At 35.8% G+C, this 19,924-nt stretch overlaps 1 protein-coding gene across 2 annotated transcripts in view; it reads right to left on the bottom strand.

Annotated features, from left to right (window-relative positions):
- The window catches only part of SNTG2 (syntrophin gamma 2), a 213,345-nt gene that overhangs the window by 56,765 nt on the left and 136,656 nt on the right, over window positions 1-19,924 (bottom strand). For both annotated transcript variants that reach the window (XM_064710128.1, XM_064710129.1), the window contains one exon: window positions 9,161-9,288. In XM_064710128.1, coding sequence (XP_064566198.1) covers window positions 9,161-9,288 — 128 coding nt within the window. The remainder of the gene's footprint in view (window positions 1-9,160; window positions 9,289-19,924) is intronic.

Below are 19,924 nucleotides of genomic sequence, written 5' to 3'. Positions count from 1 at the left end.
CAAAGCACTGTCTTACTTAGCTTCCATTTCTTGGATTCCTAAAGTATTTTATGTAGTATTCAAAGCAATGCTTACTTCAAGCACTCATGTCATAGGAATTTGAAAAACGTTCTTCAAAGCTTCTTCAAACATTTTCCCTAGTCTTCTCAAAACAGCATTGGCACAGGCTAATGTGCGACTGCATTTTGTTAACTTTTAATGCAACTTTTAGGTGTTTATAGCAACTTTATTCTGCAAATACCAATGCTTTCCTTCCCTCACTTTCTGCAGTAAGTTAGGCACTGCATATGTACCTTTGAAATCCCCTACACCTGAATGCTGGTGGGATATGCTTTTTTAACTCTTAAAATTTTCCTATAGGAACCACAAAAGCTCATTTAGTAGCGGCATGAAAGTACACTGGTCTAAATTTTAAAAAAGTGATACACAATAGTTGCAATAACTAAACTTCAGAAAGATAACCAGATTATTTAAATGCCTGTGATTGCTAGGAGAGTTAGATTTTAGTTATATACTATTGTGAAAGACAATTATAATTAGCTCAATGATTTTGCATACATTTGTTTTGTGTATAATATGGAGAATATCACCACTACCTTCTACATTTGTAAATTAGATATTTACACTTATGTGCTATATTGCCCCATTTTTGGTACCAACCTAGAAGAAATCTAACTAATGAGTCAGAATACTGCTCTGTGAAGTTGCTGAGTCTTCCTGGGGATCTCTGATGTAAGGTAAAATCCTCTACTGCTTAATTGATGATATATGTCAACATTCAAAATGACATATAGTGGTTAATGTGCAGTTATTCATTCCTGACTTAGTGAAAAAAGTTATTAACCTAACCTTTGTCATTTGTAGAGAGTTTGATGGTGAACATGAATACTGAACTCTATACACTTGCTAGAAAAGGACTACCCATTATACACAATATAAATAAGACAATGTATTTGAATAGATATATGTGAGATGCTTTGCTTTTAAAGAAGCTGTAAAGTATTATATCTGCTGTTTGCAAAAATTAACATGCTTGGCCTGAAGACTTAGATATGTATCAGCCAATTGTCCATTTTTCTTTCATGATTGAATAGTCATGGGAACTACTAAAACTTTATGGCAGTGGCACAATTCTGTGTAACTTTTATTCCAGTAATCTCTTTCACCCCTTCAGAAAGAAAAAAAAGATTAAAAAAATCCTTTTATTGCCTTCAAGTAAACTGAGTAAAATAATCACGTCCCAAACATATTGTTCTTCTTTCCTAAGCTTCTGACATAGATCCCAACAGAGCTTTAATAAAAGGACTTATGGTATGATTTCCTCAACATCCCACTGAGACAGCAAGAATCTGTCAGCCCTTATGCATTGATACACACTGGAGCCTGCAAACAGACTTAATTTAATGCTGTGAGGAGAATCCCTTCACAATGCCCAGCTTAGGTATCCCATTCAAATATCAAAGCTAAGATGCTAGGATCCTTACACTGCAAGAGGGCTGTGCAGAGCATTTAAGAGAGCCAAGCAATAGTATGTGCTCTCCACGGAGACACAGGGTGTCTAGATACTAACTCAGTTTCTGCAGACACACAAAGACCTGAATGCCTTATCCCAGTGGCACAAAGTTCCCTATGTGGCTGATGAAAGATCTCAGAAGGGAACTCCTCGGTTAACAACTGAGGCAACAAAAACAGGCAATCAAAATTTAAAAAACAACTTTTATTATAAAAATCACTGAATATTTTACCATCTGAAACAGGGTGCTGGTGATAGAGTGAATTACACTAAAACCCCTTTTTAAAATATGGTGATCAATTACAGACAGCTAATAATATTCAATATTCATCTAGAGATCGAACACTTCACTAACATGATATTTGCACAGAATCAAATAAGGTGTGAGGAATCCTGCTAGTCCCCATGTCCAGCCTCCTCACTAACTTTCTTAAAATAAAAATCCTTTCCACAGGAACACCAAAACTAGACACAGAGGGAGCTACCTTAGGCGTGGCCTCAGGAATGCAAGTAGATGAGAATAGGTGAGAGCAACCATTTTCCTTGGTTATCTTATTGCTAACACAGCCCATTATATGGGAGTTCATCACTGAACCTGTGCTCAGCTGACTCCTGCTCAGTGGGGTGTCTGCCAAGGTCCCCAGGCCATGCCTGCAGAGCTCGTTCCCTTGCTCCAGTACACTATTGTTGGGATTCATAAAATTAGAGGGTTTTGAGAAAGTGGTAAAAAAGCAAGCCTCAGACAGCAGATTTGTGAACATTGCTAATACAGCGAAAAGTTTTCTAAGCAGTAGAGCAGACGTGAGAAATAGAACAATAAGCCCCTGTGATGTGCCTTTGTAGGTTGCAACAAGTTTATTTAATGTATATCTTTAGAAGGTTAGTATGAATGAGTCTTTGTGCTTTGTCTCTCATAAACGAGCCATTGTGTTAGAAAATAAGTCCCTATTGTGTTAACTACCATTACGTGTGTTTCAAATGATTGGATAGAATTATTGTCAATATGTTTTGCTCTGTGTGATTGGCTGAAACCTAGGCTGAGATGGCTTTATGCTACCCTGTAACGTGACGTTTCCTTGGCATTCCATTTGAATCAGTGAGCTGTGAACATACTCTGTCTCCATTGTTCTAACAATGTACTGAGACTGATGTTTGAAATAAACAGCTCACGACACTGATTCAGATTGTCCCATTCCGTTTGTGGCTGTATATAGCGTGCTGGCTTGGCACACGGACACCAGGACATTCTTTTCCCAGGGCTCAGGCTGGTTCAAGGCTTCTGATGAGCCAGTGGTGGTCACACTGCCTGGCACACGAGACTGAGACCTTTGGGGCACTGCTGTCCCCACCGGGCTGGATTGGCAGGAAGGTGGTTTTAGCAGAAAGCAGTTCAGTGTAAATGACATAAGATAAAAAACCAGCCAGTGCTTTTCAAACTTTATATATGCCAGTCATGGTAGTAACACAGTGATTTTCCCTGAATCTTAATCAGCTTTACTACAAACTTTACTTTATTTCTTGCTTTCAGTTACAAAAGTTTCTCTCTGAAGATCCCATAATATATTGATATTGTTCCATGTACCACACTGTGTTTTAAAAAGCATAGTGTGCAGAAGGTTACAAGTAAAAACAGATATCCAAACTAAAAACAAAAGCTTAACAAAATAAATCCTAAGGCTTTTGTTTTAAGCGAAACAATCAAAGCAAGCACCAAGATGGCCCTGGAATTCACAAGAAAATAAATCCTACAGGCTTAAGTGACATGCATTTCTCTCGGCCATTTCCTCAAAACAGAGAAAAGAAAAAAAGACACAACAAAGCACTTACTCCTGTTAGCTGTCAAGGAGGAGCTTTCCATTTAATACCAAATAATAAGTTTGAATGGTTTCAAGATGCTATAAAGTTGCTGTAGGTTTTTATTTTCATTGTTGGTTTGAATTTCTTTTTTCCCTGAGGCCCTAAGATGATTTTAAAACACAGACAGAGGAAATTTCTACATCTTCTATTACTGAAGTTATGCTGCTGACTACTGCAACTAGAGCAAGAAATTAATATTTGCATTTCCTAAATACTAGAAACTTGTGTTGCACTGCCATCACATTTCTTACTTTGAGATTTTTCTCCTTATCTGTAAATTTGTTTCCTTCAAGCATTTCTGCTAAGGACCATGAGGCACCATTTTCAATACTCAGTGTCTTTCTATCTCACTTTCATGGTGAAATTATGAATAGATCTGCATTCCTGATCTCTTCTGGAGTTTGTTTATGGTATTAATTTCTTGTAATAAAATAAACACTCTTTGTGAGCATGGCAGTCAGGATAACAGATAAGACTTTAGGTTTTCTTCTTGACATTGACACATTTAAACAGGTACTACTAATTTATATTAGTAAGGAAATTTTTCCATACAAGCAGTTTGCTGCTATAAAGGTGTTAAATCCAAAGACTTTTCTAAGATAAAAAGTATTTTCAGTGCCAGTTGAAATGGGAAGAGCTGAACTTTTACTTTACTGGAGGCTAAGAAATCCAGCAAAGCATATATTTTTATTTTTAGTATCTGCAGCATGTGAAACCATCTCTCTTAGACTTATATAGGTATTTCATTATATAGATATTTCTACAAAAATCTAGATGTAGGCTTGACTGCAACTCTTTCATCTTTACTACCGTGCTGATACAGACAGATGGATTTGATCAGCTTTGCATCTTTCCAGGTCCTGAATCAGTACTTCCTCCTGTTTGTATAATTTTTTCATGTTTGAGCTAGTTTTTATTGCTTTTGCTACAACATTTTATTGTGGCTTGTTTATAATACTACACGGCCCTCTTGCTAGAATGTCTACTTAGACTGAAATTTTAAGGACTATGGGTAGATCTGAGTGGAAATTCTCCAAAAGGAAGGATCTGAATTACTTAATCTCTTTGAAATGTCATGTAAAAAGTAATGGGATTTTGTATTGTAAATGTCACAGAACCTCGGACCTTGCAAAATGTCTAAATGTGAGCATGTAACTGCACTATCAACAGAAACCATGCAGCTCAGAGGATATCAAAACATTAAACATAAACTTAATTGCATTTTATGTTTGTAGTTTTGGGGGGAACATTTTGATTCCAGTATTGTAACTTTTATTTTCATTACACTTACAGAAACCAAGTAAGATAACTGAAGTAACACAAACATATGTACTTCTACAGATATTGTCTAACTGATGTGTCAGAAAACTGTGAGAAAGTTCATTTAATTTTGTGAGACAGTGAGATTGTGCCTAATTTCAAGATTTTTCCAAAATGGTTCATTCAATTTCTTAGTTTTCAATTTATTTACCTAATTAAAAGCATTTGTTAACTTACTGAAATGATAAATGGAAAATACCATTCTTCAGAAAAAATCTGTTAAGAAACCAGTGAACACATTAAAAAAAATTAAAAACACACAATACTTCAGAGTAATTGCAATGGTCAGAATACCAAGAAATAAAAATAGCACTAAATCTAATTAAGTTGTTTTGTAATTGACATCACAGCTACATGGGCTCATAGCTACTTTCATTCCACTCACTATTTTAGTCTCCCATATTTGAAATAAGCATTTTTTCTTCAGTCTCTCAACTCATAATGTTCAAGTTGTTATATGTATTGTACATTTACTCAAAGCTTCTGCCAATACACTGTATAAAATCATTATACATTACTACCAGTATCAGCTGTAAGGACTAAAAATAGTAATATCTGCATTTCCCCAAATAAAAATTACATAACAAAAATGAAAGACTACAGTGCATGATCTGTATTCCTCACCTTCTAAAAGACTACCTGTCTTTACTTTCCTATCTTAAAAAAGAAAACCATCTCAAACTAGAATATGAACCACAAATTCCTTTGGGTGAGAAAAACTTACTGATATTATTTCTCTGTTAAGCTTACATCACATTTATTGACCAATTCAGTCCTCAACAGTCAAAAAATGCTCCTATTGCCAACTAGCAATTAAGAGTATTCACAGCAATAGCATTCTCACTATATTTATATTGCCTTACTTCTCACAGAGAAAAATTACATTGATGGATTGTGAGAAGTCTAGAATAATAAAAGCAGTAGTGCTATAAAATAAAGGCAAATGAATAAAAAAAGATTAATTTCTAACTAATCAAAAAGACTAATTAGCATGCTACATATATAAATACCTTCAGACAGACTCCAACCATATCAAGAATGCGAAATACACTAATTCAAGCTGATTTCAGTAGTTGATACAAAGTTTAATCTTCCATTGAGAACAGGAATGACATCTACTATGTTTCTTATTTTTCCTTTAAAATATTCAGAGGAATTTTTTTTTGCTTTTGTTTTGTGGTATTGATAAACATATTTCACATGCCCAGTGTTTAGCATTTTAGCCATTCCTTCATATGGAAGGAAAATACCTATCCCATTCTCTCTTGTTTCTGTTAATGCATGTGGTGTTAACAGAATTAAAAATATATGAAAAAAATATTCTTGTGACATTAAGTTACAGTCTAAAGACTTCCTGTGAAAAATACAATAAAAAGTCAAGTGAAATGAAAAGCCAGAGGCAAGTTGCCTTTCTTTTCACATGAACAACAAATAAGAATCAAACAGATACATGTGATCTTGGCCATCTCATGACACAAGAATATGCTGAAAGCATGCCTTTTTTTTTGGGCAAAGCTACTGGAAAACTCAACTGAACTACAGAAGAATTTAAACTGCACAGTTTAACCACAAAGGATATAATACAGCCCAAGAACATGCAGGATACATACAAGTTATGACAGACTCGTGGACTCATGTAGTACAGGAAAAACAAACATGCTGTCAACCCATGTATGAAAATAGGCTCCAAATAAATATTCAGGGTATGGTAAAATTAGGAAATCAGTCAGAAGGATCTGTGATCCATTCAGGGGAATGAATTTGTGCTCACTCTAATGGCTTTAGACTGATGGCTCCAATGTAAAAGGGAACAAAGACAGGCAGATGTGGTTGAAAGCCGGGTTTTTATCCAGACTGATCAGAGGTTTTATTTCATGCAAAGCAAGTATTTATTTTAGAGAGTAATTACAGAAGACATACATTGGACACTATACATATATGAACATGGGGAAATGCAAAAAGAGGATACGAGTTGGATAATAGTAAAAATACATACATGCATTTCACAGTACATGGTAAGAGTAGTCTGCTGTCCCTCAGGCACAGAAATTCCACTTTTAGTAAGAATATGGGAAATGCCTCATCCACAGTTAGCCTCAAGGCAATATCCCTTTAATGCTCATATAGCTGATTTGTTGGTTCACCAAAACAAGCAAGGAGCACTTACTCTAGAAGTAAAGTATCATGGGATGACAGTAGGCTTTATGGCACTATTTCATATTCCTTCAGAGTGTATACAACAATAATAAAACACCCACTAATAATAGAAGAGTGGAATATATACTAAATATATCTGGGAGTGAGATACATCACAAGAGAATATGTCTCTCCAAGACTGAAACTGAAAGCACTAAGTTCCTCAAATCTTACACAAAAAATGTCTGTGATGGGTTGATCTCGGGCCAGCAGCCAAGAATCCACACTGCCATTCACTCCCCCAGCCCTCTCCAGAGGCATAGCAGAGAGGATTCGAAGAAGAAAAACCTCATAAACTGAAATAAAGCAAGTTTAATAAATAAACAGAAGAGGGAAAACCCCCATCTAATGAAATTACTACAAAACAAGTGATGCAAATACAACCACTCACTGTCTCTCACAAGCAGAATGATATCCTGTCAGTCTCCATGAAATGGCTCTCTTTCCCCACGCCCTCTCTGCTCAGTTTTTATTGCTGAGCAAAGATATTGCACAGCATGGAATATTCCTTTGGTCAGTTTGGTTCACTGGTCCTGCTTGTGCCTCCTCTTAAATTCTTGCCTACTCTGGGCCTATTTACTGTGTAGGACAAACCAAGAAAAAGAGAAAGCCTTGATGGTGTGCAAGCCCTGGTCAGCAACAGCCACTAAACTGGTGTGCTATTAATATTGCTTTAGTCACAAATGAAAACACAGCACCATATGGACTACTATAAAGAAGATGAGCTCCATCTCAGCCAGACCCAGTACAAAGTCAGAGCCGTTTTACTTCAGAGAATTCTCAAAATTCACATGCTACTCTTCTGGGAACTGGAATCCCTTGGAATTTCTCCATCTAATGTGTAAAGTACACAGCACAGGAATAAAACCTCTTCAAACTATCAGGGTGGTAACTGAAGTCAGAGGTTTAAATGTTCTGTCCTCTTCCATTTATCCTTCAGATTCTAGAACACTCATGATAAGTTGATGCCTAAACGTGAACACTGAGATTTTTTTATTTAATTCACTGAATGTCTAAGCCTCGAATGGTTGGAGGTTTGTGATAGGTTGGACAAGACTGGACAGCAGAACTTGTTAGCTGAAGTAGAGAGGAAGAAAGTGGTGGAGAAGTGATGAGACACTAAGTTGAAGAGAATTAAGAGTTCAAAGAAAGTCTGTGGAAGAAGCTAAAACTTTTCTGGACAATTTATTATTCACCTGTGATGCTTTAACACAAAGTCTGGGAGAGGAGCTGCCAACTGCCTTAGAAGCTGAATTACTGTAAGTTAAAGCAGCATATCTGTCCTACTAGAAAAATAATGTGTTTCAGGTCATTTTGAGGAAACAGGTAAAAATTTGGCAGAAGTCAATAAAGATCTTCACATGAATTTCTGGTACCTCTTCATAGCAGGTGACCTGTACATTGATTCGCCTATAGAGATTCCAGTTATCTCCTTAATATGTATTAAAGGCAAATAAAAATAGGGCAACCCCTAAAGACCATGGAAAATAAGGACAGTGAATGAACTCCTGCTCTGATACATATGGAGAACTATGGTCTGCTTGGCCTACAACTACTGGTAGATTTGAGAGAGTTGTACCATAGAATGGTTTGCAGAAAAAGCTTATGTATTCTGCAATGTGTAAAACTTTCTCAAGCATATTTTTTATTGAAGCTTTATTAAACTTCACTTTTGTTTTTATATTTCCTGAAGCCCAGTAAAATAGCCTCTGACATCCTATTCCACAGTTTATTAACCATTAGTTAGGTCTCTGAGATGCAAAAAAATCTATGATCAAAAATACAGTATTTTGTACCATGTACTTTGCCAAAATATCATCAATATGACTTTCTTTATGACACTGATAAAAGTATATCTACATGACATGACAGCACAGGCATGATGATTATGCATGGTGTTATCATTTATAATGAAAAAGGAGAGTTAATTGACAATATTAGAATTGGGGAACATAGAAGTATCCTATTAGGTACACTGAAGGAAACGTAGTAGCTTCAAAATTCATTCACATAACACTGGGATTAACTTCTGTGCTAGCTGCTGATGCTAACTGAATTCCCAAGATACAACAGATTATAGAAATGTATTTGTAGGAGCTTTACTTTATCTTTGGTAATCACCATGAATACCATTAATCTTAGGAGAAGATGAACTGCATAGCTTTTAATAAGAAGAATTGCATATCTCCACTCAGGTCCTGTAAAGCCAACAATCCACAGCAAAACACTTTGTACAGCTAACTAACCCAGTGCCTCCCGTTTCAGATTACAAACCTTAATTTATCTGTTCCGGTTTTGTACCTCGAGATTCGAGCCATCGACAGAGGAACTGATAAGGTGTCTAGCCAGCGCTTCTCGTATTTTGGTTCATTAGCTATGGGTGAAGAAGGTGATGATGGAGCCTGTGCAGAATAAATGAGAAACAGTAGGAGAGCTTAGAATACAATATAGTAAAAAACCCATGAATATGCATCTCTGGCTCTGTTTGTCTCAGAAGTGAATAATCATCACAATAAAAGTATTCAAGAAACTCAGAGTGGAGTAGAGAAATGAAAACTCCTATGTTACATATCTTGATATTTTGCTCTTGCTGCAATTTCAGTATTGCTTTAACATTAAACACATCTAAATTTTTGTTAATATTGATAACTGATACTAGAAAGTAAAGAGCTTTCAGTCATAAATGCCATGATTTTATTCTAAATGCAGTATAATATACATTTGTAGTTTAAATTAATTTGTTCTGTATAACTCTTCTGCATCCTTCTATCATCAGAGAAAATGACATAAATAATATCCTAATTAAAAACTACAGTAGAATATTTATTTGTGCATTGTGCTCTTATTTATTTTAAGAGTAGATTTAAAATTCTAATTCCTGTGTTATCATACTATAGATGGACGACTTTTGAAATTTTATCTTTGAAGACTTTCTTCAAATGTCTCTACTGGAAAGGCAAGAGTTGAGCATTTCACTCTTTTATAAAGATACCAGTAAAATTTGCACAAAGTTGGCTGAGAAAGATTTACAGACATACACATTTAGGTCAAAGTTAGGCATTTGTGCTTTTTATGAACCAAAATTTTTTATCCTACACTGAGTGAAAAACTTTCCAGTAGAAAACAGAGTTGAAAGTTAGTTGTTTTTATATGAGCTGTACATAAGCACTGAGTAGTATTTATGAAAGCAAAGAAACCACAGAATGACCCAAATTCAGTTCTGTTCTGCCAGGTGTTCAAAAGCCATAAAACTTACACATAATAAAAAGCATTCTGGGAATTGTCTGTTTCTTTTTATTGCTCATAAGGATTTAGGATTAATTTCCCCCCTAAAGCCCCTTCTTACAGTCAACAAGGGCTGATCTATTTACTTCTTTAAATAAATCAAAATAGTGAGTTTCAAGTTCTAACAGGATGACTGAGACTTAATGACAGAAGTATAATTTTTTTAGTAAAAAAAAAATTGTAATGAAATTGCTGAAGTTGGTAGCACAAAGGAGTGTTTTAGACAGAATTTATTTTGGGGACAAGAATTTCATTTAGAGCATTGGCTATCCCCTAGAACCATACAGGTCTCATTTGACTGAGATGTCCTGGTGTTTTTGCAGTAGGAGTATTTCATAATCAAGCCCACAGACTAATTTTGTTTTATGAAATTAGACACAAAAGGCTAAGGTGGCTTTAAAATCTAGAATAAATTTATTAGCATCACAATGAAGAATCTGGCACGTATTACAGAATTCTGCATGAACCAAAATAATTGACAGAATCTCATGCAATCTGAAGTTGGAAAGGCTCAACATAATCTAACATAGTCTGTCTGGAAACAAAAATGTCTAGGAATAAACAAGCTAGCTTATTGCAGTCAAATATAAATACTTGATTATGATCACTGAATCCAAGAATGAGAAAATAAAGGAACATAAAAATCCCTGCAACAACATCATTGATTGTTCCCACCCTCTAAACTCTCAAGATGCAGAAAACATCTAGACAATTTAAACATATTTTTCTTGTGATCTATTAATTTTACTTCTTTTAACATGTTATTGAGCATTCTGATAAATATTCTGTAATATTCTAATTAATTTAAGAGCATTTGGCAGGAAAAAAAAATTAGTAGGTCACATACGCAATTTAATGTTTCCATTTGAGACCCTTACACTTCAATCAAATGCTTCAGTAGGGTATCATCATAAAGAAAAAGTATCTTGAAGAACGCAAGAAAAACATAGAATTTTAGAAAATGTACATCACAGCTATTCATTAGGTTAATGAATTGAAAGGGAAAAATGGTCAACATAACTTGGTCAAAAATCTATTAATCCCAAAGCTACGAAACTGCAGCATAGAAATATTCATGTCAAAATACTAAACTGTTAAAACTGCTGCAAACTCCTAAAGCAAATGGGTCTTCCCATTTCAAAGATTTGATATTTCAAAAGTACACTAGAAGGAGTAATTTTTTTCCCCATGGTTCCAAACTACTTATATCTACAGAAAATCCTACTGCATGATCTGAACATTAATGGCCAAGAAGAGCAAAAGGGTATGAAGGGGTCAAGCTAGTCTTAAGTTTCAAATATGTATTTCTTATGAAGCCATATTCCTCTAAGCAGTTTATGGTAGAGCATAAAGTTGGAATTACCCCTCTTCATCTTCTTAAGAGCAAACCAGGGAATACATGTATCCGTAAGACCATTGCATAGAAACAAAATACTATCATAGGACCAGCAGCTCATTTTGTTCTATTTAACCTATAATCTATGAACAATTCAATCTGAGACTCCTTGATATATTCTCGTCAAAATACAAGGACAAAAATAAGAAACTGAGAAGGAAGCAAGTAAAAAAACAAGAGAAAGGGCTGTCTAAAAAGCTCAATATACTGAATGAGAGATAAAAGAACTGCTAAAAATATAGTAGATAAATGTATAGCAATGCACATGAAGGAAAACAATATTAACTTTTCCCACTGTAATGGGATAGGAACAGGTGATTACAACTCAAAATTTAGATCTTGAAATTTAGATGTTGAACAGAATTTTTTTTTAACAATTAGATAAACAAAGATTCATTGGTCTGGAAAAGAAACTGCTGAGGGAATTGCATGACTGACATGTGTAAAAAAAATAAACAACAGAGAAAGGGGTTAAGAAACAGTGGTGCACTTGGTATTTTCACATAAGAAGCAGGGGTATTGATTAGAAGTAAAAGACGTAGGATAAAAACAGAGAATGAATGTGCTAATCTATATAACAAACTGGCTCAGGAAGCATCTATGTCAGAAGTCATCAGAGATGTAGGAAAAATTCCTGGAAATATTTGCACATATTTCCTCTGTTCTTGCATTCTCTTGAAGGCATCTTTTGGGAACAAGCTTTTTGGCTGGGTGGTTCTTTGGTCTGACCCAGTGTAGTGAGCTGGCTGACCTTCAAGGCATTTCTCCACTAAACAGCTACTGCTGCTCCTCTTGAAAACTCTTCGCATCATTCCTCCAAAGCACTAAAATAGAGCTCATCTCTGTAATCACAGCTTTTATGCTCTCGATCATTCCATACCTTCAGTTTTCTGTTAAGGTCACCAACAATGTTGCCAATTAATGCCAATTTGCTTGTAACACCTGCCCATTAAGAAATGGATTGAACACAAAAACCTCGTTTTTGACAGAACAGTGAACAAGAATCAAGTTTTAATGACACATAATCACTACCTGCCTGGGACAGCTGTGTACTGCTGATGTGGAGGAGGGCCTGACTCAGTATCCCATTAGCAATCACTGACCTATGAATGACACTGTAGGCAAGTGTTTTAGGCTTTCTTAAACAATTATATAACTAGTCATTATGGTGCAACCAAAAAGTCTTCAAAGAGGTAGAATAAGTTCAGAAAGTCCACTGCTAACGGGGAGATGTAATCAGACATGTCTCTATAGTTAAGTTTCCACTAAAAGCATAAGAAGGAGGGGAAAAGATCCCAGCTGGCTGGGACGGTCAATTTTTCCTCTTTTTGTGCCATATAATTTGCAGTTTGGGAAACTCAGTAATTTTACATTTCTTTTAAACTGTCATTGATTTTAAATCTCTGCAAGAAAAATATCATGTCATCAGAAGAAAGTATTTCTGAATCTTCTCTAGTAATTTAATTTACAGCTGCTTTTAGGGCCCTCCCTTGAAAGCAGCCATAGTGTTATTTTAAGTTGATGCAGCTTTTTCATTAAACATGGGCTTCAGGAAGGCTGAAGCTGGGTTAATTTACTTGGAATCAGAAATACTCAGGGTCACATTATTCAGCAAGATTAAACTTGGTTTTAAATGTATTTTTAATCTCATATTACAGTGTCTGCTTTGCAGAAAGGCAAATGATGCCCCATCTTTGGAAGTGTCCAAGGTCAGGCTGAATGGGCCTTTGACCAGCAATCATCCTGAGTGCTACCATGTGGCACATGCAGAACAACCAGCTGATCAGGCACAGCCAGCACGGGCTTAGAAAAGGCAGGTCCTGCTTGACCAGACTCATCTTCTATTACAAGACTGGTGGATGGGGGAGAGGCTGTGCATGTTACCTACCTGGACTTCAGTAAAGCTTTTGTTACTGCCTCCCACAGCATTCTCTTGGAAAAGCTGGCAGCCCATGGCTTGGAGAGGTGCACCCATCACTTGCTAAAATCTGGCTGGATGGCTGGGCCCAGAGAGTGCTGGTGAATGGAGTTACATCCAGCTGGGAGCCAGTCACAAGTTGTGATCCCCAGGGCTCAGAATTTGGGCCAGTCCTGTTTAACATCTTTATTGGTGATCTGGAGGAGAGGATCAAGTGTACCTCCAGTCAGTTTGCAGAGGACACCAAGTGGGGTGGAAGTGTTATCTGCTGGAGGGTAGAAGGAACTGCAGAAGGATCTGGACAGACTCCATCCATTGTATGAGGTTCAATAAGGCCAAGTGCCAGATCCTCCACATGGACCATGATGGTCCCCTGCAGTGCTACAGGCTGTGGATAGAGTTCCTGGAATGGTGCAAAAGGACCAGGATGTCCTGGTTGACAGCTAAACATGAGCCTGGGTGTGCCTGGGTGACTAATAAGGCGAGTGGCTGGAGAAAAGGCAGCTCTGGGGCATCCTTATTGCTCTCTACAACTACCTGGAAGGAGGTTGTAGCCAAGTAGGGGTTGGTCTCTTCTCTCAAAAAACAAGTGATAGAACAAGAGGAAATGGCCTCAGTTGCACAGTTGCACCAGGAGAAGTTTAGGTTGGATATTAGGGAAAACTTCACAGAAAGGTTGTCAAGCGTTGGAGCAGGCTTCCCAGGGAAATTATTGAGTCACTGTCCTTGGAGATATTTAAAAGATATATAAACAGGACACCTAGAGACATGGTTTGGTGTTGGACTTGGCCATTCTTGGTTAAGCTCAGGTTGGATTTGATAATCTTAGATGTCTTCTCTAACCTAAATGTGTCTATGATTATTCCATTTTATGAAATAAGACTCAAGTGTGACATCCATTAGGAAAAAATATAACCTTTTACTGATAATTTGAACTTTATCAATTTTCTGGTTTAGAGGATTTAATATTTCAAAGTACATCATTAAAGCCTTGATCCTGTTCTGTAAATTTATATTTCTACAGAGCACATGTAAAAGGTATGACTAATCTTGATTACTGCCTTTGTCAACACTGGTTCAAAAAGAGATGATAATGATGGTCCTGTTATTTATTTCTCAAACTAATTTTTGCAATTTCCATTTTAGTGAGCATTGCTGAGAATTTCTGAAAATAATAGAAAATATCCCTCTGTAAAATATGTATATGAAAATGGTAGCAACATAAACATATTTAATATTTATATATTGATGTATTTTTATGATGTAAAAACAACCCTGTGGTTTAAATTATAGAAACATAAAACCACAGACTATCTCAAGTTGAGGGGGTCCATAAGGATCACTCAAATCTCTTCTCCTCACAGGACTACCTAAAATTAAATCATATGACTAAGAGTGTTTTCCAGACATGCCTTAAACTCTGAAATGCTAAAATAGCTTGGCATAGCTTCATTGCCTTAAGCTATAACTGAAAACATTGGCCATTAAGTTTCAGTGGACTTCATGAAAATCTTAGATTAGAAAATACTAGCTTTCATGCATCTTTTTGATGCCAACTGGAAAGTGTTTTGTCAAAGCTCCATTACTAAAAATATTTCATCATACTCAAAAAAAGAGCCTTCAATATAATAAACTTTTCAAATAGACAGATTTGTCTTACACTTATTCTAAAAAAAGAGAATTAAGGCCACATAATTTCTTGCAACAACACTAGCAACATTCAACTCAGAGTGAATTCACTGTGGTCTCTCTACAGTTTTTAGTCCAGTCTGTGACTGAAATGTATGTATATATATACATATATTGGCAGGTTGATTTTTCGTATATCAATGAACCTATCTGCCCTCTGTTTGGCTGAGTGTTTGCTAATACTTATTACAGGGACAGACAGAAAGCAGGGGCTTTCCATTGATTGGAGAAGAAAACGTGACTAATCCATTTAGCAATAAGAATCTCACATTAGCTCACTTTAATCATTGAAAAACAAAAATACCAAATTTATAGCCAGGAGTGGAGACATGAATGAAACTCTTGTGATGCTCAGACAACAAAACAAATTATGGTGATATCTACTGTAGATAGGAGTCAGAGCTTTCAACTTGTCTCAGAATTCAGAGGGATTTAATTACGATATCAAAATACCTGCGCATCCTTTGATGCAGCATGTATTCAGAAGAGGGTCTGTATTTATTTATTTATTTTTAATGGAATTCATAAATGCAGGTGCACAATTCTGTGACAGTTTTAAGAAGACAGTAATTATCTGGTAAAGTATGCATCACCAAATCATTTAATAGATAAAGGCTTCTATAGAGGAAACATGCTCTTTCAGGTGAAGTAACAATTTGAAGTTGTAATATGATGTCTTCAAAATTCACTAAAAGCACCTTTTAATTACACAGCTCTATCTACAATATTTTAATTGACAGATGTTTAATTAAATGGGAGGAAGGTGAAAAAGCATGTGAAAAACTCCTCCTTTCCTACCAGAGAAAATAAATACTTTTCATTCTAATGTTGCATCAGATACATGCTTTTGAAATATAATGACTGCTCTTTAAAATATGTAATTCTTTTTAATTAATACATGAGTTTACAGACACTGAGCACCTATACATGATGTTTACATAGAGCCTGTATAACAGTACTTGCTGGGGACTTACACTGCTTTCAAAGCAATAGCTGTGCATTTAAATCAATTGGATTACTATTCTACCAGTGAGGAACAAATGAAAACCCTTTCAATTATATAAATTTCTCTAGAGGTGATTTACAATGGAAATATTAATGAAAATTTCATTACATCAGTGCTGCTAGGTGCTAATACATTATTATTTTTTTAATGAACCAATGGCATAAAAGCCTGAGTAAGATATTTTTAGAGAATACATATGGACTATTCGTCAGAATCTTGCACCTTTTTCTTTGTTTCCCTTGAGCTAGTATGTAATTGGTTTCTGAGTAACCTCAACAACCTTGCCTGGAACACCCTTCCAGATAAATTCTTCCTTTGGGGGTAGGGGACAGGGACCAGACTAGTTTATATCAAATCTCAGCACAAAAAGTAGAAACTAATTATGACTGCTCAAAAACTACAATAGCAGTCAGAAATCAAAACCTAACATTAAACGTATATAAGGAAAATAAAAGATACAATGTTGAGATCATTATAATTTTACACTATAAATGCAAGTGTACCAAACTTCAGCTGTTAGAAACAGCTTTTGGCAGCCTTTTATATCCCCAAATGGGGCATGCTGTCCTTGCTTAGAAAAATTAGCTCAAGGTTTGGGAAACTTTGAATTTCACACAGTCTGCACACCCCTCAGGAAAAATTTGAGCCTTGACTCTTGCTTCTCTCTCTGAGATCAGTGTCAATTTGTTGCTGGAACTTGTGGAAAGACACTGGATGTAGCTTAGAGGGAGAACTTGTAACCTCAATTTTACTCTCAGTTTTCTCTATAAACCACATAGACGTGTACCTGGACTGCTAAGGTTCACCTATGCTAACATCAAATTTAGAAACATTTTCTTTTTTGCTGCTGCTGCTGAAAACTTGAAATGAGAAAATTCGTAAGAACTGTAAAAAACAATGTATTCACATGCAAGGGCTGTGTATGGGGAAAATATATATAATTTAGAACTAAAACCAGATACCTAATAAATTGGGGAATTTCTGTGCAGAAGAAATGATCAAGCTGATCAATCAAATGTTAATTTGATTAATGAAATACTAGAAGAAATAACTCTGCTGAAAGGATTAGCAGTGGCTGTGGACATTAATGAAAGGAAAGGATGAGACTTTTAAAGATACTTTTTATTCACTTCATTAATGTCAAAGTGAAAGTCCCAATCAACTCTAATCACAATTAGAAAAACAGCACTTCTGTACAGCTAAATCTAAACAAACATTTCAATCCAAAAATATTCCTTATAACTCTGTTGTAGTAAAGTAGGAAAGTGTCATTTAAACGTTTTCTTCTAGCTTCCATTGCCATGATTTCTGAGAGGTCTAATCAGAAACAGAAAATCAGGATTGTCATTCACTGAGTCATTATTATCATTTCATATTTTATTAATTGAGGAAAACTTATTTGCAGTGTCTTCATCTCATTTCATAAAGGTCTTCAGCACAGCAGAAGTGCAAACTGCTGAAGCGCAGCTGGCTGTGTTTAATCTGTTTTATCTTTCTCTTCAGCAAAAAATGGAAGACATGGTGACAATTAATGAGAGTAACCATTGCATGCCTCTATGTGAGTTATTTTTGTATTTATTACATTAATCATTTTATGAATATACATTGCCAAATGATACATTGTGAACTGGAAGTCAGTTCAAAGTTACCTTGCTTTCATACAACATGAGAAAATAATGGATTTTCAGATTGAGAATTGGCAGAGGCAACTGAAATCATGAACACGTGAAATCATTCCAAAAGAAAGGATATTGAACTGAAATTCTGAAGTTTCTATTCTTAAAGCAAGCTACAGGATGATTAAATTAGCTTTAAGAATGGTGTGTTTCTATCAAAATGGAAGACACTACAGGAATATTCAAAAAAGCAAGAGTATTGAAGCTTTCCTACATAGGACATCCATTCAATCTCAATTCAGTGTTCTGGTCAGACATTCACCAAGGGTGTCCACCTCCCTCTCTTGAATCCTCTTCCCTTTTTGCCATTTAGTGCTTGGGATTGAGTCGTATCATTTTCTCACTCTGGAACTAGGACTACCATAGACATTAAAGATGTAGCATTCTACTGGTCCCATCAAGAGCTGAGCATTTGTATTTTTTTCATTTTTAAAAACTTGATGATGAAGTAGGCAATGTCTTTTCTAAAGCAAAACTATTTAACTCAGCAGATAAAACAAAGGCATCAAAGAAAAATATTTCAAAGCAATTTAGAAAAATATAAGTGCCTGTTTAGCTTAATCTAACCAACTAACCTTAACATACACTATCAAAATTAGAGTTCTCAAATTACACAAACATACAGAAAACAACAATTTATTGTGGTCTCACTTCACTTATTAGAACATCATTGTTAGACAATTCAAGGAAGGTGGATTCTCAAACAAATGAAAACGTAGTATATTCTGCCTTTGCATTGTAACTGTCAAATTATCCCATGGTGTCTTAAACAGTAATTTGTTTTATTTACAATATTTTTCTCCACCACTTATTTCTCCAGAAAGTAGCCTGGATGTCTAGGATATTTGGACATCTGGTAGGAGATCTCTAAAGCACTTTCTACATTGTTTTAGAGTTAGAACTCTCCAGGAAAACAACCTGTACTCACTAGCCTTGAAACCACCTCCTTTGTATGTTTTATGTTCCCTTCTGGAAGCTTACATTGTGTTCAATAAACTACTTATAAGGTACAGATGAATGTGACTGCCACTGTCAATCGCTGTAGCATTTGTCACAGTAGTGACCAAGCACAAAATAATCAGGTGTGAAGAGAGAACTTCGGCTCAATTCTCTGGGTTTCAGAGAACCCCGTTAAAGTGCTGTACTGCAAACTGCCCTGATATTACGAAAGATGTATATAAATCCTGAAGATGGTATCACATCACACACAGCAGATGCTTCACAGCAGAGGTGACAGAGACAGGTCCAACAGAGGCAGGACAGCACCAGAACTGAAAATGGTACAATCCTATTAGGCAGAAAGAGCTTGCTGCTAAGATGGCTAAACTACTGCCTCTATGCTACAAGCCATCAAAAATGACAGCTTGGTAAACTTGGAGCCACAGTAATTCTTTGGTTCTCACTCCTGTCCTTTCCTTTACATGGTGTGCTTTTTGGAGTAGAACTTCCATCTATAAATATAGGTGCATTGTCTATTATGGCATGGATCTGAGTGTGGTTAGGAAGGTAGATAAAACTGCAACGCAAACTTGCAAGATGCAGTGTTCAAAGTGAGTCAGATCTCCCGTACCAGGGTGATGTAAAAACAGGATTTAAATATCATTAGCCTTATTAGGCAATAGCATTACAGGAAATGTCAGTTCTGCTTTTACTTTGCCATAAATTTGTAAATATTTAATTGAATAAAATAGAAGTGTTCACTAAAAGGTAGCTGAAACACATTCATAACCACTTTTCAAGATATGATCATAGCTCAGTTACACTCACAGCTTGAGGAAAGTTTAACCATACAATGTATCATCTCAAAATCCAGTCATTCCTGCTCAAAATACGTAGGGCCTTGCTTTTGAGTTTTACAATAACATTCTAGCAATTTTCCATTTTGTTTTCTGTGAAGGGAGACCATGACTTTTACAATCCATGATGTAGACTGTCCTGTTTATTCCACTTCTAGGCCATAGTGTCTATTTTATACACAGCTCTTCACATGAGTTTATGTCAGGCTTCAGAAAAATTAAGTGCTGTATAAAATCAACCCAGTACCTTACTATTACACCTTTTTTAATTT

The sequence above is a fragment of the Zonotrichia leucophrys genome, chromosome 3 (assembly GCF_028769735.1).
Source record: "Zonotrichia leucophrys gambelii isolate GWCS_2022_RI chromosome 3, RI_Zleu_2.0, whole genome shotgun sequence".
Taxonomy (NCBI): Eukaryota; Metazoa; Chordata; class Aves; order Passeriformes; family Passerellidae; genus Zonotrichia; species Zonotrichia leucophrys.
This window is presented reverse-complemented; position numbering and strand designations above follow the sequence as displayed.